This window comes from Phanerochaete carnosa (genome assembly GCF_000300595.1).
Source record: "Phanerochaete carnosa HHB-10118-sp unplaced genomic scaffold PHACAscaffold_5, whole genome shotgun sequence".
In the NCBI taxonomy this organism is placed as follows: domain Eukaryota; kingdom Fungi; phylum Basidiomycota; class Agaricomycetes; order Polyporales; family Phanerochaetaceae; genus Phanerochaete; species Phanerochaete carnosa.
Genome location: NW_006767632.1, coordinates 2,953,964 through 2,973,382, shown reverse-complemented (window position 1 = coordinate 2,973,382; position 19,419 = coordinate 2,953,964). Strand labels below are relative to the sequence as shown.

At 53.7% G+C, this 19,419-nt stretch overlaps 5 protein-coding genes across 5 annotated transcripts; 1 reads left to right on the top strand and 4 right to left on the bottom strand.

The window, feature by feature from the left end:
* Nucleotides 1–140: 140 nt before the first annotated feature.
* Nucleotides 141–6,414, top strand: PHACADRAFT_209427 (uncharacterized protein). Its single transcript, XM_007396159.1, has 8 exons — nt 141–500; nt 579–725; nt 832–1,726; nt 1,807–3,339; nt 3,391–5,405; nt 5,457–5,600; nt 5,669–5,867; nt 5,934–6,414. Exons 1-8 carry the CDS (start codon nt 487–489, stop codon nt 6,129–6,131), a joined length of 5,145 nt encoding a protein of 1,714 aa, XP_007396221.1. The 5' UTR covers nt 141–486; the 3' UTR covers nt 6,132–6,414.
* PHACADRAFT_144832 (uncharacterized protein) lies at nt 6,384–7,208 on the bottom strand (the record flags this gene model as incomplete). The annotated part of the gene is made up of 4 exons (XM_007396158.1): nt 6,384–6,563; nt 6,706–6,781; nt 6,842–6,969; nt 7,056–7,208. 4 exons carry the CDS (start codon nt 7,206–7,208, stop codon nt 6,384–6,386), a joined length of 537 nt encoding a protein of 178 aa, XP_007396220.1.
* Nucleotides 7,209–7,667: 459 nt separating this feature from the next.
* Nucleotides 7,668–9,536, bottom strand: PHACADRAFT_121919 (uncharacterized protein). Its single transcript, XM_007396157.1, has 7 exons — nt 9,331–9,536; nt 8,963–9,032; nt 8,883–8,903; nt 8,676–8,822; nt 8,611–8,623; nt 8,081–8,560; nt 7,668–8,014 (listed from the first exon to the last, which is right to left on the bottom strand). The coding sequence occupies exons 1-7, from the start codon at nt 9,435–9,437 to the stop codon at nt 7,827–7,829; spliced, it is 1,026 nt and encodes a 341-aa protein (XP_007396219.1). The 5' UTR covers nt 9,438–9,536; the 3' UTR covers nt 7,668–7,826.
* Nucleotides 9,537–10,191: 655 nt separating this feature from the next.
* On the bottom strand, nt 10,192–11,394 carry PHACADRAFT_256845 (uncharacterized protein; the record flags this gene model as incomplete). The annotated part of the gene is made up of 5 exons (XM_007396156.1): nt 10,192–10,518; nt 10,584–10,647; nt 10,724–10,790; nt 10,961–11,141; nt 11,230–11,394. The coding sequence occupies 5 exons, from the start codon at nt 11,392–11,394 to the stop codon at nt 10,267–10,269; spliced, it is 729 nt and encodes a 242-aa protein (XP_007396218.1). The 3' UTR covers nt 10,192–10,266.
* Nucleotides 11,395–15,886: 4,492 nt separating this feature from the next.
* PHACADRAFT_256844 (uncharacterized protein) lies at nt 15,887–16,522 on the bottom strand. The gene is made up of 2 exons (XM_007396155.1): nt 16,370–16,522; nt 15,887–16,346 (listed from the first exon to the last, which is right to left on the bottom strand). The coding sequence occupies exons 1-2, from the start codon at nt 16,427–16,429 to the stop codon at nt 16,053–16,055; spliced, it is 354 nt and encodes a 117-aa protein (XP_007396217.1). The 5' UTR covers nt 16,430–16,522; the 3' UTR covers nt 15,887–16,052.
* Between the last annotated feature and the right edge of the window lie 2,897 nt (nt 16,523–19,419).

Below are 19,419 nucleotides of genomic sequence, written 5' to 3'. Positions count from 1 at the left end.
TAGTCTCTGGTGGGTACAAAGCAACACAGCGAGGGATGTGAGACCAGAGCGGGCGTCAAAGCTGGTGGTTGCCGGATATAGGCAGCACATCCGGGAAAGGCAAACGAGATCAATGCCTCGAGGGCTCACGCCTTTCAGGCTTGACCTCGTCTCCAGCGTATACCCCCGCCTTTCAGGCACCTTTTCCCTCCTGTTCTCCTGCTGCTGCAGCTACAGCTTACCTTTTCTCTCCAACTCGTGTACTTCACGTTTTTCGCTCCTTCCCTTTACCACTACTTCTCCTACACGACCGCCTGCAACGACCCAGCTCGAGACCCTGCAACGACCGCAACATACAAATTCTGATTCAGGAGGCGACCTTCGGACTCGCATATCTCAAGCGAAACTGCGTGTAAACTGCGTGGAACAACTTGCTTGCTCCAACGTGTCTGCCACGAGGCTCCGAATTTAGGGATATCTACTTGGGACGATTGATAATTGGAGGTCATGAATCGGTTTCGGTGCGTTCATCAGCCTCGCGATCACGCACAGTCTCACTTAGCATCTTCTCCTCGTTGTCTTTGCGCCCCGACAATCAGTAAAAAGTCCGACGTAAAGCGTGCTGTGCAGACCGTCGACGCGCTTCGCGAGGTGCAAGTTGCACGTGTAAACACGCAACACCAGCCGAATCCCCTGGCATCGCTCCCTCCCTCAAGTGATTTCCGTACGTCACTGATCCTTCCAGAGTGAGTCCCCCTTCCGCGAACCTATCCTCTCCGCTCCTTCCCGCACCTGTAGCCCTGGGTTGCTTTATTGCCCTCTCCGCTGACATTCTATGTTGCATTGGTACAGCCTTACCCGCCGGTTCAGTGTCCTGCGCAACTCTGCTGGTGAGCCGATCGGCCTCGACGAACTCAAATCGCGGTTTGCGGAACAGCGGGCAAGAGGATCTGAAAACCGGGTTTCCGAAGAAGAGGAGGATATGATACTAGAAGCGCTGGGACGGCTTCGCGGGCAAGGGCGCCCTAAGCCGGTCACTGAAGACAGCACGGGCGACGAACGCGTGTCTACCGCCTTCAGCGAGAGTCAGGATGCGGGCTCGCGCATGTCAGGAGCTCCGTCATTAGCTGGTGGGCAATCTGTTCGGTCGAATGTCACTGCTGCGTCGGCCACCAGCTCGGCTCTACATGGCTCCTCCTCTGCTGCGTCATTCACGTCCTCGAAAGGCTCGCAGGCCGCGCGGCGGATGAGCAATAACCTCTTCGGATCAGGAAAGTTTCATGACCACACATATATGCGCACGGCACACACCCGCCGTGGGGCGGGGTCCTCGGCTCCAGGTTCTCATATCGGTGCTGTAAAGCATGCCGACTCCACCACAAGCATGAGCACCGTCACAAGTAGTAGGGCCGCGGGTAACGGTACCTCATTGTACTCTGACAACCAAAGCCTTCGTCCTGTGACCCCCGACGGCAGTGCTTACGCGAGCTCAGTGCCCTCGAGCCCCATTAACACTGCTTCGTACATCAGGGATGCCGGCTCGAGCGATGGTTTGTCGGGAACAATGTCGCCGAAAGTCCTTGTGCGCGCCTCATTGGCCTTGGACGAGGTGATGAGGGAATTGGAGGAAGAGGGGGACGATCAGATTGTCATGGAGCGGTCGCCTATTGCAGTAGTACCACCACCCATACAAACCAATACTACTATAACCACGACGAGCTATTCTGGAAGCCCAGCACGGTATCAGGTGCGTCCACATCACCATGCGCTATTGTCTCCCACACTCCATGAACGCAGCACAACGCTGATTCTCTACGCTACCCTTAGCCTGACACGTCACCTCTCACATCGTCCCCTCCGACTTCCGCAACCGACGAGGAACCTGGCATGGCGCTCTCATCTGACGAACCGACAGCGTCTCAATCGGACGTGTACCAGTCTTCGCCTTCTCCGTACCCTCGCGCCTCGAACTCATCGCCAGGGCCTCGTTTACCCGGATATATTCCTGGTATGCCTCGCCCGATGACCCCTCGCGACCGCGAGACAAGTTTCGACACGGAGGACCAGACGCCTTCAACAACGCCACGCGCCACATCCCCTAGACTTCCCGGATCTAGCTCCACTCAGCCACCCCCACTGCTTGCCCAGACCCTGTCATCGAACGTCCATCGTAGTAACTCGAGTACCTCAACGCATCGCGACGCGGCTACCCCTGTCACGCCCACAGCATCCACATCACCTCTCTTCTTTTCGCGTTCTACAAATGGCCGATACACGCCGGAAGGTCGCGATCGCTCATACAGTAGCAGTGATAGTGCCTTCCCCGCCCTCCAAGACGGTACCGATTTTTCCAGCAGACGGCGCCCGATTTCCCCTTTATCGAGCTCGCCGTACCAGCCTCTTCCTATCGCTGCTGTCAGTTCAGCATCGTCGCGCCCCAGCACTCCATCGAATGTTACTTGGCTGTCTCCATCTACCCCCGACGGTACCCGAGGTCACGTCCGAAATGGTTTTGGGAGCACCTCCACATCTGGTCGGAGTCGCAGCGGGAGCAGCGTGAGCATCACGGACGCCGTTGCCAGCAGCTATGAGGCCGACCGTACAGAGCCGAGTGGGTCGAGCCGGTCGACCACGTCTGCTACCACTACCCGTCCATCGCGCACTCCGGACATCTCGGACTCGCAGCCGAACTGGTACAACAACAGGTCGCAGAGCTCTGCGTCCGTGAATGGCACGCAGGACTATAGATCGCCCTCTGCGATGTCGTCTACGATCGACCCTGGTTCGCCGACGCGGCCGTTCCGGTCCCCTACGCCGAACCACTCACTGCAAAACCTCGCTGCATCTCCTACGGCCTCGTCATTCAACGAGTCCAATGGATACGCGAATGGCAGCGGGTTCAGCTCGTCGAGTCGCCGCACGTCCCGACAGAACGCGCACTCCTCGTTCACGTTGAGCCCTGGACATGCGCTCCTGCTGTCACCGCTTGGTAACTCGTCGAGGTCTTCGCTGGAGTCCGGTGGGTCGAGCTATCATTCGTGGGATGAGGATCACAAGAAGGACAGGCTCTTTGACCTCTTCACGCACCTCGATCCCTCGTTCACGGAGTGGCACGAGCTGTCCGGACAGGCCTCGACGTCACAGACCACCCCGAACGAGAGCAAAGAGTCTCAGGAGGAATTTGTGCGGAAGGAGACGGGACTGACGAAGAACGACATCTTGGCGGTACAGGACAAATTGGTTGCTGCGGCTCTGACGAAGGCAGCCACTCCGGAGGGCCGCAACCGCGCGGGCTCTGTAAGAAGACGCAGGCCTTCTACTTCACAATCAAACTATTCCACAGCCGGTGCAGAGAATCGGGTGCGCTTTTTGCAAATTCGTATCTCAGATGCATCACTCACTTTGCGTCAGGTCGCGAGTCCGCCGCCTCAAGCACAGACGCAGGTTGCTCCCGCAAGACCTATCAGTTCCGATCAGATTGCGAAAGCCAGTGCACTCCTGGATTCTGTCGTTGATAGCATCAATTCCCCTAGAAGCAAGGCCATGAGCGTCGTGCCCCCTGACGATGTCGCTGTCCTTGTTCACCCTCCCCCAGAACCTGTGGCTTCTAGCCCGGGACAGCGGCAGAGGGCTCTCGCAGATGCTCTTTTTGGCAGTGAAGATCCGGATCGCACCCTTCTCTCATCTCCAACGACACCCTCGACTGTCCTGCGTACCGAGTCGCCTTCGATCAATATAGCGGATGAACCCTCTCCGACGATCGCGGGACCGTCAGCTGCTCCGGGCAATGAACTATTGCCCCAAAGCCCTTCAGTGGTAGAAGAGATTGCATCTGCCGTAACGAGCTCAGCGATGCTTTCTCCCAGCCATGTGAACCCCATGCTGTTCGAGGCTGAGGTGCAACGCAGAATTGAGGCAGCTACGGCAGCTTTAAGGAAGTCGCCCTCCAGTCCTAAGCTTGACGGCGGTTCGACGCGCAAGCGGATTAGTCCCAATCAGATATCGTCTCCCACGCTTGTTTCTGCGTCTACGAGCGTCGACACGATCCCGCTGGGTGCTCCCACTATCCCGGTGCAGTCACGGACGGCTCACTCATCTTCAGCGAGGTTCGGATCGCGCTTCAAGAAATTAACAGGCACTTTGCGTGCGAAAACCCCTATTCCTGCTGCAAATGAAGAGTTTCATTCCATTTCTACGGAAATCAAGACGCCTACCTCGTCACAGTCCATATCCTACAACCCTGAACAGCTCATTACAAGGGACCAGCCAGCCATATCCAGCGCGACGGAGACGGGCCGATTCAAGGTATCACCTCCGCCTGTCATAACACCTCCTACTTCTGCGGGGCCAGGGCTCAGAGGGTTCATGTCGCGTTTCAGGAAGCAACGACCAGGAGAAATTACGGCGTTGGCTGACAAGCCTTTAGCGAGTGCAACAGTTCGGCCGACCACGGCATCGCCTGCTGCTTCGCGTATGGATCCGCCTCGTACAAGCGCCGACTCTCAGATGCGGTCCGCACCTGCAGCTCAAGGACAATTTACACAGCTTCGACCATTGTCTCCGCAGAGCCCGCTGTCGCAGACTTTCCCAGAAGCTATTCCTGAAGACGCTGTGCCACCTGCTAGCGCTCCGCTGCCGCGTATTCATGACAGCAACGATGAGGCCGCACTCAAGCAATTGTACGATGCCGCGGTAAACCTCGGCCTTGATCAGGAAGCCCTGCACGACTTGGTTGCGCGGTCACCATCGACTACCTCGCGCACGACCACCTGGAGCAAGCTGGCCCGCAACAATTCCGTTGCTACACGCCGTCGAACGCAGCAGACTGACAGTCTGGCCCCTCAGTCGCCAATATTATCAGAAGGCAGGCCTAGCGTTGCGGAAAGTCACTCGAGCATTGCAGACGCAAGACCTAGCGTTACGGAGAGTCGCCTCAGTGTCTCAGAGGGACGCCCCAGTATTTCGGATGTTCGACCTAGTTTCTCAGACGGCCGTCCAAGTACGGAAGCAGTATTGCCTCGGCCCTCAGCTGAAATTAGGCAGCTGACCATTCGCAAACACGCTGATGCCTCCTCGGCGTCTCGTCCTACGCCCCAGCCAAATTCTGACCCGCGGAGAACTATCGTTCGGAGAACCATAATTGTGCCGTCAGACTCGAGAGTACCCGGAATGGACTTGCAGGAAATGCTTCGCAGGCAATCCACCTCGCAACGGCGTCGTTCCGCTGGTGCGGGTTCTATTTCCTCCAACCGGTCCTTGCAGGACCGCGCGCCCACACCACCACCTCCACGCTCATCTACCTCTCGACGCTTCTCGACGGACCGGACGCCACCCGTGCCGTCGCTACCACCCTCATTCACCGCTCAAGCGGGCGCCCTTCACCCTCCGACACAGATAGAGAAGTCCAGTTCGACGTACGACTCCTTGTGAGCTTCTCGTCTTCTAGCTTAGATGAAGTTAATGCTTCAATGACTTAGAGTTGATATGTACTCCGGTGATAATAGAGCTACAAGCACTACGAATGCGGATGTGGCCGGCCCCAGTTCACAAGCGGACGAAGCGACGCCAGAATCGGGTCCGGCACTGGAAGTCATCGAGTATGCCAACGGAGAGACTATCTGGTTCGTAACCTTATTCAAATTAAATGTGCATGCCCGGTGATTGACGTCTCGATTGCTAATAATTTAAGGTCAATTGTTAACGGACTGCGAGATGATGACACGGAGTCTTTCTTCGATAACCGCGCAAGCTTTGCGTCAGACTACTCCGGCGAGGGCGTCAAGGTTTTCTTCAAAGAACATGGCCGAAAGTCGTCGAAAAGCAGCGGCACGTCTTTCCTGTCGCGCAAGAAGCAGTCGCCCTCGGCTTCGCAGCGGCCGGAGACAAAGGTGCGCACTCGTGTTGGGGCACAGCCCGCGCAGCTCAGCTAGACGCTCACCTTTACTTCCCTGCAGGTCTTCTTTAGCTCCTCGGGGCAGATTGCTCGCCTGATAGAGAACATGTCGCGCGACGTGGACGCGGGCTCATTCAACATCACTCCGGACCGCATACAGGGTCATGCGGGGCACTCTGCTTCGTCGTCGCTTGACATGCGTTGGACGCTCGAGGAGCGTCTCGAGCATATGCTTGGGTCCGTCTCGTCGAATTCGTAAATTGCTTTGTACACCTTGCCGCACCTTAATTCCTCATTGTCCACTACCACTCTCTATGCACCCTGTTTCTGCAGGCTTACCCTCGTCTTACGCACATGGCACACAAATCTGTTCCATATTTGATACCATAATTTTTATAGATTTTATTGGTTTAGCCACTCGTAGCACACTGGTTCCGGCGCGAAAAAAGGCATCACAGCTCCAGGAAGAAGAGCTCTCTGAACGAACACATGCATGAGATGATAGAAGGTGTTAGTAGCCGTGCAGGTCGACCCAGCGGTTCAGGCAGAGGGCGAGGGCGGCCCAGAGCAGGAGGTTGTCGTCATCAAACCGGCACTGCAGAAGCGCATGCGAGGGTCCGACGGGCGTGTCCTGCGGCTGCGAGAAGCGGCTGAACCGTGCGATGGGGGGTGCACCCGGACCGGGATTAAGCTAGAAAGAGGGCGCCGACGTGAGCGAAGGGTGTGTGCGCGATAGAAGGGTGCAAAGTGGCAAGGGCGCGCGCGTGGCGGCTGGGGCGCGGGGGTGCGGTGAAGCGAGGGGGGAGAAGAAGAAAAAAGGGAGAGACACCCACGTCGTACGCGCCGGGCATCCCGGGCACCTTGCGCCATTCGAACATCCGTCCGTCCGTGGTGCGGAAGACACGCGCGCTGGGCGGGGGAGGGCAGGGTCAGCACGCACTCCGACGGGCAGGGAGCGGGAGGGCATACCTGCTGTCAGTGCCGGGCGCAACGAGGCTCAGCATGGAGACCTTCCGGCCGCCGACGGTGGCCATGCCCATGTGCGTGCCCATCGTCCACTCAAAGGAGGCTGCGGGCTGCCTGCCGTTGCGGTATATCTGGCGCACGCAGCGTGAGCAGCAGGCACCAGGCACGGCGGGATTGCGGGGTCAGGGGCGGCCCCCTTCATAGAGCGCAGACGCACCGTGGTAAGGGTCTCCGACGTCGCGATCACCGGGGTCTCAAACTCGAAGTAGACGGGTTTCTGGCCGACCCAGCCTATCATGACGGAGCCATGGCGAGGGTTTGTCGCGCCTGTGAAGAAGATGTCGGATGGGTCTTCTGCAGCCGGAGGCATCGCTGTGGCGTTTGACTCTGCTCACCTCTGGTAGCACGTCGTGGCTTATATGGAGCGGGAGGCAATATACCTTGCGGCTGTGGCTGACAGCACTCGGCTCGTCATGGGAGTTAGCCCATAACCGAGGGACTCTTTCTGGCTACCATGGCTCAAGAAAGTGGCTCGGGGGAGAGCGAGATGACATCGATAGGGCTGTTTTGGCAGTGCAGCGAACAGAGGAGGCGACGAGGGTGGAGAGTGTGCGTACCTTGACCTGATTGTCTCATCGAGCGAGAGCTTCGCTGGACTGCTTAAAGCCAAACACGAGGTAATTGCCGTGCGGCAGCTAAATCTTCCCTTCATAAGTTGACAGAAGCTGTCAAGGCATTGGCCTGGTGCCTCTCCAGCACTGCGAAACTCGTGCAAAACACAGCGGTACCGAGCTGCGTCACTCAAAATATACCTCACTGGCTCCGAGCCGACATACCAACACGCTCAGGCCTTGACACATATCGAGACGAACAGTCACTGTTGGCGATATATGAACAGAGCACAGGATGAAACAAGAGAGCAGAGTAGGACGAGCTAATGTACGGCACCCAGATATCCTTTTCGACACAGCAGGCGCCCTCCAGGCCCTCACGAAGCGTTCACCTTCCACAGCGGCCGCTTCCGCAGTTTTCTCGTGACGTGCACCGTGCTACCCCCAAAGTTCCCTCCACCAAAGGCTAGAACGACTGTCTCCTCCGCGCCTTGCCCACGTGCAACGCCCCGTTTGCGGAGCTCGATCGCGTCCTTCGCGAACTTGAACCGAGCCTGATCGGAGCCTGTAGAGGGACGAACGCTCCGTCAACGAGCCTGTCCGCGCGTGTCCGACACACACAGCGACGCACCTATCTGGAACGTCGGGCTCTCTACCGCCGCCTTGAACAGGTCGAACGGCACCCGCGCGTAAATTTGCAGCAGCGTATCCCGCCCCGCATCGGACGGCGCCCCTGCGTCCGCCTGTGGCGTCACCGGCGTCGAGATCCCGCCTACGTTGAGGATGTTCGGCAGCCGAACCGCGAGGAAGTGGAACACGTCCTCTCGCAGCCGCTGTGCGTACGGCCCAAACACCGCCGTTCGCGACGGCTGCTGCAGCTGGTGCGGCTCAACGGGCGTGCTCGAGCCGTCTGAAGAGGGCGACGGAACCGCCTCGGCGAACTCTAGCCATTCGCCGACATTTTCGATGCTGATCGACTGCCGGCATAGCTCGTAGGCGTACCCACAGAGATCATCCATACCTCCCAGGAGGCATGCTGCGGCGAGCACTGCGCGTGCATTCTCTGGACGGAGCGCATTCAGTGACTCGGCCGAGTAGAGGTATCCCATTGCTGCAGTCGTCAACGAGTGTGCGACGCATGACAGAGCCAGGGGCACGTACCTATTGCAAATCCCTGACAATGACGGAGTTAGGGCATGCTACACTCGGATGTAACGGTGCCTTACCTCATGCGTCACCTCGGGCTCTTGTTCAAGGTGGACGTAGATGGTTCGCTGACCGCCCGATTGAGGTGATGTCGACATGAGATGGGCAAGGAAGGGCGAACGGGAAAGGATAATCGCATGTAGCCTGTACATGTTTTGCAATACATGCTGTGCAGTGTCAGTTACGCTTCATCACTTCCGTCCGTGCAGGGCGAAAGGAACACTCACGAGCACGGTGTCCGCATAGTTCTGACGTACAGGGTCAGCTGCTTCGGTTAATAGACGTGTGCAGACGAGAGGGGACGCACTCCAGTTTGAAATCCCGCGTGAAAGAGGTGGTGCACGATGGCTTCGTTGTGCAGCTGGTAGGGTGTCGGCCTGTGGGGTAAACGAGCGTGAGCGTCCGTAAGCTTTTCATTGTCCCAGGGAGGCGAGCCGAGAACATAACGCGACGTGCGATTGCCTGACAGGAGCACGGGCGTGCAGCGAAAGGCTATATCAGATAGCCATCTCCGCAACGACGCCAGCGTTCGCTGCCGGCAACCAGCGAGGGCACGGTCGGACATGCGAGGGTTCTGGCCGCATGTGTATGCGTCTTGCGGTGCATTGCGTCCGGATATGGCGATTTTGACGCAAGAGGGGGAAAGATGCAGGTCGTTCGCTGGGCTGTACTCACTGTGCGTAGCCGTTCACGCCGGTCGAAGGGCCAACATGATTGGGATATGGCTCGCCCCCTGCGTCTGCCGTTCCTGCGCCGTTGCTGGGCCCGCCGTGGCCGTTCATTGTCGTGATGTCGCAAATCGAGATGTTCCCGGTCGTTCCGACAACAGCAAGCGAGCGAATGGCGAGCAAAAGACTGCGTGCACGAGGCGGGGCTCAGGCAAACCTCCGTGGCGCAGTTCAAGAATTTGCCGCCGAGACGGTGACTGGACTGTGACCGTCACACGGGGTCCCCCCAGCCATCATCCCCTGCCACAGCTCGCAGGTAGTCAAGCAACGCAGTACGTCGGTTGTGGGTACCATGTCAAATACGAGTAGATTGATTACCTCTCGTACTAACTCGCATAAATTAACTCGACTCAACCGATTAAGTACAACAAAGCCAACAAGCACCGAGAGATCATCTCAGCCCGGTCCACAGACATCGCCTGTGCGTTCGTCGAGCATGATACCGGGACTTGTTCACAGACTGCCCACACACGGGCTGCTATCGTCAGGGTCCACAGGGACGGTAGCGATTCTCCGGAGCGCCTCAGTGAGTGTGTTCGCGCTGGGCGGTTTTCGGGGTCCTGAGCAGCACGGGAGTCCAGATCCATCGCTGATTCTTCACCAATCGGATTTGCACCGCAGACAATTGCTGCAAGGCACTCTCGAGGCGTTTGCAGAGCTGCAATTTAATTCTTCTAGGTTCAGTCTCATGCTCCGTGTGCCACGAGGCCGCGTCTCGATAAGATTCGGGAATTCTGTCAAGTAAGCCTAAGCACTGGCAGATCTCGTTCTAGACTTCATCCGTGAGCGAGCACAATGATTGCTGAGTTTGCTGTGCCAATTGGTCAATGTGCTCTGTTTTGGAGTACGAGTTCTATAGGTAATATTCAGGTACGCATAATAATCATTTATCAGCTGCGCCAAGCTCTCCGGAAAGCCAGGGCACAAACTCTGACATGCCCAGTACCTTACCATACGTCCGAGTCTCTGCAACATCAGCCGCCGAAGGCAATGCTCCATCACTAACGTGTGAGCGCATGCTCACGAACGAGGGCATTAGGTTCGTCTTCAATTGGCTGTCGCTCGCCTTCCTACCCCGGAGCGGAGAATACGGAGGCGGTGCAGACACATAGACATCGACCTGCCCCTGGACGAGCTGCCAGAGAAGGGGATACAATAGCTCTCGTAACACACGCACAAAAAAGGACAGATGATACTCACCATGTGCGAGCGGTCCGAGACAAAATGGTCGAGATAGTCCTCCGCAGGCACGACGCGAAAGAGGCTGAGCAGTGGGAAGAGACACCGCGTAAGTAGTGCGGCCCGCCGGACAGCACGGGGAGCAGAGACAGGTCACTCGCCTGACGTACTGCGCAGGCACTTCCCAGCCGTCGGAGAATGCGTATGGGAACGTCGCGTGCATGTAATCTGAGGCGCGCCCACAGTGCCAACGCATCGGGAGGCAAGGAAGCACGATCGGACGGGGACGCGGCAAGATGATGAGAGCCCGTGTCGCGCAAGTCAGCTTCGCGAGGTACGTTATGTGCGGGAGAAGCACAAGTCTCCCTCCCCACACCTCAGGTATGGAAATGTCGCACCTTGCCAGCAGCACGGCACGGGCGCGCGACTGTCCAAGTCGTACACCCAGGCATGCGCACGCTCCGCAGCTTCGCCGCCGGGCGGGCACATTTTTCTCAGCGTGCGCGCGCGCAGCACGAGCAGGACGTGGTAGTCCCAAAGCACGACGCCCTCCCGGGCCTTCTGCTCCCAGAGCGCGACCTAGCACATGTGTGCGCGTGTGTCAGCATGCTGCATGGTACTTGGACGCGGGTACGGGCTCATGACCACCAGGCACGGCGAAACTTACCGATTTGTGGTGATTAGAGACGAAGACGACATACACGTCCCAGGCGACGACTTCGTTATCTTCGCTGGCGGCGGACCGGGTGAGAGCGTCTGCCAGGAGGAAGATATTTTCCTCGCAGTAGCAGCTCGTGTAGATGTGATCCGAAGGGACAGGCGGAGCCGCCATGGATTTCTGGTGTGAGTCACCCATCGACGGCAGATGTTACCTTAGAGAAGGAAGATCATGGAGTGGTCCAGCAAAGTCTGCATGCTGGTCTACTCCGGGACGGGCGGTATCGGCTCTACGCAACGGAAAATCTTACGTAATAGCATCTGATCAAACACTAGCGCCTTCGACGTACTCGAGGGGTATCGGCTAGCGCCGTGTCAGCCGATTCCCCACGGAAGCCCGTATGTATATATTATATCATGAGAGGTATGTATGCAATACAGAATCAATTGTGTACATTGAATAGTATCATAGCTTGCCAGAGCAAAATAATTTCGTGCAGATGTGCATATGGCAATAAGGGTGCCAGTGTGACTTCACCATAATACACACAAAGAGTGCCTGCTTATTCCCAAATGAAGTATTTTGTCAAGGGCACATTAGTCCATAAAGTGTCCCTCAGGTCATTAAAAGGCCCAAAATTCCCTCAATTCTAATCTTAAAAAGAATTTATTCGAGCGTCCACCAGTAGCCTCTGAGTGCATCCTCTGCACAAAATACCCACATTTCACACAGTCATACCCAAAGAAATCGCCTTTAGCAGGAATATTGGACTATAATGTCAGTTGTAGGCAGCCAGAAGGCCCAAAATGCACCCTTCTGTGAGAGCCCACCTGAGAGCGTTCGACTTTCCCGCCATTGGATTTTCCAACACAAACTTATTCATTTTCAACATCAGCAATGGTATTCTCATACTTTGGATAATACCCTCACAATGGTGGCAGCAGGCATGACAATGGAGTGTGCATAATGGGCATTGAATCAATCAGCCTAAGACCTCGGAAGCTTCTAATGATGGTCAAGCAATGAGACACCACTGAAGGAAACAGCCCCGCAGAGTGCCAGTGGTACAAGTCGTAGCTGCAACCAAGATCGACTTCTTGTAAGCGGAAGCATGTCGGCCTCAAAGAGCTACTGGTACTGCATGCAGAGATTGAGCTGCGTGCAAGAGTGCTATGCAGGCAATAGGCCGACGGCACTGGCAGCGAAACCACAGTTGACGTAGCAGCCGAGGCTGATGTGCTGCAGGTGGCGAGAGAGCTCAAACAAATGGGCCAGGCTATCAACATTATATATCAAATCTGGGACACAAGCACCAAGCAAACATGCACTTGGATCATTGGATAACCGCTGGCCCCGACAGGCAAATTTGTCCTCTCTCGGGCGGGAATTTGATATTGGGCCACCACATGCCATGATGTGCGGGGTTCAGCCCAGATGTTGCTCACACGTCTGTCGGTGCTAAGCACATGGTTCGAGAGCATGCACAGAGGGTAGATCGGCATGTGCGGCTTGGAACTGAGCGTGAGCAAACTAAGGAATTGTCAGACTCTGCGATGGAAAGTGAGTGGCGCTGGCGCTGTGACCCTGGCCCCTTTGTGCACTGGCAGCGTAGACAACTTGGATCAGCCGCACCCACTCTTCATCTCACTATGTTTCGTGGTCAGCACATTCGTCGGATGGGTGAACTCATCGAGGTGTGGAGTGCCGAGTAGGTTGCGCTCAGCATGAAACCATTGTGTGCACCCGGTCTAGCGCTGTGGGTGGCTAGTAGTTCCTGGTGGTAAGACAACTGCTTGTCGAGATGCTGAAAGCACATCGTATGGCACCAGAGCGGCGACTGTGAATAGACTTGCGAGACGATGGTGTTTTGTACTAATCGTTTGCAGACGTTCTCGCCAGGCTGAGAACGACGGCGCTGTGCGCTTCGGATCACTCGGATCAGACCTACGAGTCAGATAGGGGGGGGGAACCAGCGGCTAAAGCTTCTGAGTCAGTGTGTTAACCAATTCTCTAAAGGGAATCGGAATAAATTCAGAAAAGCGGACTTTGTATATCCATGACTATGAACAGATCTAGATTATCTTCTATTCTAATGTCAGCCTGAAATACCTGTAATGAGTAGGTCACCATTACATAATTCCTCGTACAGTGCAGTGTGCTAGTAGGATCACTCTCTGGGACAGCACTACTCCTTGGGACACGCCACTGCACATCCTGTTGGGCCTATTGCTACCGGTTTTTTGTATATAATATATCTATGTCTATGTGATTTCAATAAATCAGAGTCCTCCAGCATAGGTGGAGGAGCAAAAGCCTAGAAAATTGTTAAGCACGCTGGTTTGAGGCTTTGAGCAATACTGAGACTGTCACCAGAGTCGCACAATGAGCTTAAAATCCATGTAAATATTAATTGACATTCTATTTTATGCTTAAACCATGTAAAACATGTGCATAATGCTCAAATGTTACGTGTCGAGCCAGAATGCATTGAACATGATTCTACCAAGCTTAGGTGTGACTGGGCCATGACAAGTCTGGCCGTGGCATAACTGCAATTGTCATTTTGTGTCACATCAGCTGGTGGCTGCTGTCCTGAACCACCTCAGTATTGTGCTCTTCCCTTTGTCTTTTCACTTTGTAAATTTTGTACGAAGGAATTTCATATGTTAAATTGATGAACTTTGTAGTTCTCATGTGTGAGAGATGTACAAGTGGGAACTGAGTATTGATTAGGTGTTCTAAGGAGTGGTCCTATACACCTCTGGGTGAGGAGCTGCAGGAGTCCAGATCAAGAAGCCGGAAATCGCTGCCTTGGATTTGAAAGAATTCACAACTTCGCGGCTGTGGTGTTGCTGGGCGCTAAGTTGATCGTTCAGCCCAAATCAGCGAAGCTGTCAAAAGCGAGTATATATGCCAAGCGATAAAGCTGATAATTTGCGCCGGCCTCTCCTATCATTATCATGAAATACACTCACAAATTGTATTCTCCAGTTGCTGCCTATCAAGAACATTTCAACTTGCTCGGTCACGGAAGGCCTCTCTCGCCATACACGGGCCCGGACTACAGGCATAGTATTGGTGATGTCGGTTACTTGACCACCATTGGCGTATTCTACACTCTCTTCAATTTCACACTCTCCCATGGCCATCCTGTCAATCGCCGCAACGGTGTTCCATTCAATTTCGAAGTTTTTGAGCTAGGTCCATCTGACAGTCATTAGGAAAAAAGTCTGAGGCCAGAAGCACCCCGTGAGCTCTGTAGTTCCAGCAGCCTGATGGAACAGACCCCTATTACCCTGCAACCAGTGGTCTCCCACCATGTCTCCGCAGCACTTGTGGCAGCCTGCATAAGTTCAGCAGCATGCCGTGGCAGCCTGCATGAATTCAGCAGCACACCATGGCAATACCGCAGCTCACCTATAGATACCAGCAGACAGCCTCTCAGGCTTTGCACACTCATTCATAGGGAATAGATTAATGGAAAAATATAGTGTATGCTATGCTAGATTCATTCTGCTGTGTTAGAGGATAGACACAAGAGATAAACCTATAATGCATAGCAAGTCAGAATAATAAATAAAGGATCTGCGGAGGCATGACTCACCTAAGTCATAAGACTGCTATGCATCCAGCCCAGGGAGCAGCACATGATATGCAGCTGGTGATCTCAAATGCGCGTCTGTCAACCACCCTTCCTGCAATACCTGTGCAGCAGTGACAAGCTTGTCGTGAGACACATCACGAGTGGCTCATAATATGCTCTGCGTAGCTACAGGCACCTGCAGCTATGTCTGTGCTAGAGATTTCGAGGGCGCGTTCAAGCGCAACGTGTACCTGGTGCTCGTGCATGAGCTAGGCAAGGCCACAGCTGAGGTGTGCAAGTGTGAGAGCATGACATACCCCAATGCACACGACATGGTGGTAGAGGTGTATGGTAGATACCGCAGTGGGAGGTGGATTTGGTGGATCTTCCATTACCTAGTACGAGCTCAACTTGACAACATCAAGATTATATAGCCTAATGAGCTCACCAATCACCACTGCCCGTAATCCACAAGACGCCACATCCTTCGCTGAGAAAAGTAAGATAGTGGTGAAGGGCTGTGCTGCCCTCAACAGCTGTAGGTATCTCATCAGCAATGTGGTTGTTGTGCCCCTAGCTCTTGTGGCCTGCAATACTTGTTGTATTATTCACGAGCTTTTTAGTTGCGCACGCAGTGTTGTTTTGTGACTCTGGGGCTTGTGCGCCTGCGCCTGCTCCGCACGTGATGATACGACCTTGCTGCCCATGAGAAGGGCATGGGTAGGTATCAGAAGAATATAACTTATGCAAGGATGTCATCAGCAAAAAAATCGATCGTAGATTAAGAAAGGGTTGCTAGACAAGCGCTTAACAGTTTGGTGGATGCTGGCAATGCAAGGACAGGTGAAACCAGGCTGGTATTGCATTGCAATCTCAACCCAGACTGGTATGTCAATACAATTCCGTTCTCATTATGATATCACTAGACATAACATGACCTACTCACTCAGATCAACTCAGACCTCGGTGATGACGTGACGTCACATGCGCCACTGTGACCTTCGTCAGCCTTCGCCTCCATGTCGACTCTTCCGAAACAAGTCAAAGGTTCGTTGGACCTACCCTAAATTCATTTTGATGTATCTCCTTTTATATATTAATCCATATAGAGGGCACTTGTCGCTCTGTGTCTCTTACTTCCCCACCACCATGCCATAGGTCTCATTAAACGGACACCTCCCCCTTCCTGCCTCTGTGCCACCACTGCCACTGCCACCACCACACTACACACGCAGTGCCCATGAACCGCTCAATGCCATTCTGGGACCTGATCGCGGGTGCCTGCATATGTACGGCCTCGGTGTATGTGCTCACCAACAACCTGTGGCCAATCAGGGTGCGTCTCTCCTTCCTTTTGTGCCATGCACATTTGTTTCAGCATTCTCATTGACAGTACGGCCAGCTGACTGCGTATATGGTAGCCATGATGTTGGCTCCCAGCCCTCAGCGCGGGTCTCACAAGAACTCGAGACAGCAACCCAATCATGTGAGGTTTGTATATGCTTGCCTGTATGCTTCTCTGGCTCATGGCTTTGTCATCTCGCTCGCGCAGTTCATATAAGGTACGTGGCCTGCATATATGCGCTCGTTTATCCATTTTCTCATGCATAGGTCCCTATTAGACATATTCTCTCATCTTACAAGCTGTTCTCTCGAACGTGCTGCGCTCCTACATGACACCTAATGCGCGTCCTGAGTGTGCAGCTCATTCGTTGTGTTGCGTGCTCACGAAGCTTTGTAATCAGCATTTAGTTGTGCACGCGCAGAGCATAAGGGCAAGGAACAGCTTGCGACGTGCATGCTCTCACGTACACACTTTCTCTGTTGAATGGATCTGATGAGCAGGACGTGCCTGCAGGCCCGCACCTAGTCTTGTATAGCGCACCTAACGGCTTGCATACTGTGTTCACGGTATACATCGCAGTCTGTAGGCTCCTACGTGATGAATGTTCACATGTGCGTCCAGTCCAGGACTCGATCCACGCGCAACATGCACCACTGCGAGGGCTGCTCATCGTCGAACGCTTACAGTGCGAGTGACACATGCGGTGGCGACATGCAGTGACGACATGCGGCAGCGGCAGGCGGCCACTTCGACTGTTCAACGTCACCGACATGTTCATAATACCTGCCTGCACCCATGTATTTACTGTAGCTTTGCAAATATATTGTTCTTTGTCCTCAATTATGATATGCAAGGTGGCTCCCAATATATTGAAATATTCAACAATTTATTGCGAGCAGTATTGTAAAGGATACCCAGACTGGCACTTGCTGGTAATGCCTTGCCAGCGCATACCAACCTCACCAGCATGCTATGCATGCTAAAGAATCCCAGACTGATATGTTTGATAAATCAAAACGGTGCTATATCTACGTTGAAATATTTGTTCCCAGAATGATTACCATTGTAAGTGAGGTTAGCTTTACCAGGGCTGCCCAGGCTATATAAGCCACCAATTTTTTCGCTGATGGTGGAGGGCGTCGACGCGCTGCCCGTTGACTGACATTGCTGACAGAGGCTGACGCAGCATGGTGGTGACGTGGAACAAGAGGAGAGATGTTTGAGCAATTGTTACTATCGGCCGTGCCATCATTCGCTAGTTCAGGGCAGACACTCATGTACTTGAGCAAGTGAAGAGTATACCACCTTCAGACAGTACTTCAAGCTTCAAGCTTCAAGTGTCATAATCAAAATTTTGTATATTATTTAGTTCCCTTCACTAATGTTGTAATCATATGCTTTACATGCAAATCTAGTCTATGGTGCAAGAAACTGGCCAGTGTTCAGCGGTGCATATATGAGCGGCTGCTGAGTGCTTCCAGGCTCTCCTGAGCCTCGCGCATGCACTAAGTGGTGAATGCAGACACGGTAGTAAACGCCCTTGCTATGCAAGATGCTGTTTCCTCTGGAAGCTACCTCGAACAGGGGCCGTTTTAACCTCCCCAGGGGTTGCTGAAACAGATTTGATATTCAAGTATGTTGCAGTTCTCTGAATCCGCCCATCATACTGATTGGTCACAATATCGCAGCGCAGACAATGTCATAACCATCGGTACCCAGCACCCAGATTGTTTGTTTGTGTGCACCAAGAACGCTGGTGCAGTTCTCCTCCTTCTGCAAGGTGCTGCCCTTGTCGAGTTGACCGACAAAGCCCAGCGCTGCCTCCGTGACTACTGTGTCAAACACATCGGAAGCTGGGCGGTGTATCTGTGCGAGGGTAGAGAGCAATTGATGCCTGAGTCTGTGCAGGATCTGCTCGTCATAACTGGCACTGTTTTGTCTCCAACCTGGGCACAAGATGCCTACATGAAGAATCTTCTGCTGGACCCTGACCAGGAGTGCCCCTGGATATGTTTCCCTTTTTGTTGCCACAGGAATCATTTTGACCTATTTCATAGAACACTCGTGCCCTAGCAGTTCAGAGTTTTACAGGCCGTACATGCGTGATGTCAGGATTTTCCTTTTGGAGTTCCGTTTGAAGACACGTAGAAGTATGCATGATATACGCATACCTCGCATTGAAGGCCTTAATGCTACACAATGCATCACTGTCGGCACAGGAGGATGGGAAAGCAACGTAAGTTTACGCTTGACCCTGATGCCGTCAGAAATATGACCAGCGTATGTTGCCATAGTGCCACAACTCTGTCAGAGAGATTCTCAATTATATCCTCAAAGTACATCCGTGCTTGTACTTATTCTAGCTTATGGCTTACCACATCGTTTAGTACTCGTTTGCTAAAGTCGCGGTCACCAAGAGTCGAGATTTACGTGCTTTGGTATCCTGTATGCCAACGCCTGTAAGCCACTTCATTTCCCACAAAAAAATGAAGCTCATATCTCATTATAGCCATTGCCTGAAAGTTTCACGAAGAGCCTAAAGAGGCTATGTCCCAAGATTATAGTTAACAACAAGAAGAGTGCATGTTTGTCCTCTCTATCACTGTTTTCTGAGTAAGGGCTGATGCGAGTCCGATCACAGTTAGGTCCATGGACATCAGAAGTTTGAACGATATTGCCGATACTGCCAAGAAATAGTTTTCGTTGGGCAACACAAGTGTTAAGTGGTCCGATATGCCTTGAGGCCTCGAGAAGTCAAGTGATGCACATTCTCAGATACAATCTATGTAATGGAGCTATAATGATGTTATGAGTTTAGCACCATGCCTTTCGCAATAATTTGGCAAGGGCCAAGCCGGTGACAGACTCTTGGTGGAAAGGAGGCTCTGAGTCAGCCCTTGCGCTCAACGTTCCTTCCATGGCATCAATGAGCACTTAGTAGTAAGACGGTCGTCCAACTAATCAGCAAAGCCATCAAAGGTATATGAGCGACGAACACGGGTTGATTGTCTACTGCACTTGTACGACCAGTCTGGCGGCGGGTATCACATGTAATGGTCAACTACCAGACCGGCGGAGCAGTGAGTTTGGTGGTGCCTGTGACACAGGTCAAAAATACAGCGATCAAATATTGGTGGCGGCCTAGGTGTGATCATACAAAGCGGCAACACAACCGAGAACAGCAACAGCGCCATGTAAGGCACAAGTAGGTTATTTTCTCGTATTATATATGCACTGTAGGCCCAAAAATCCTCAAATATTGATTTTTGCA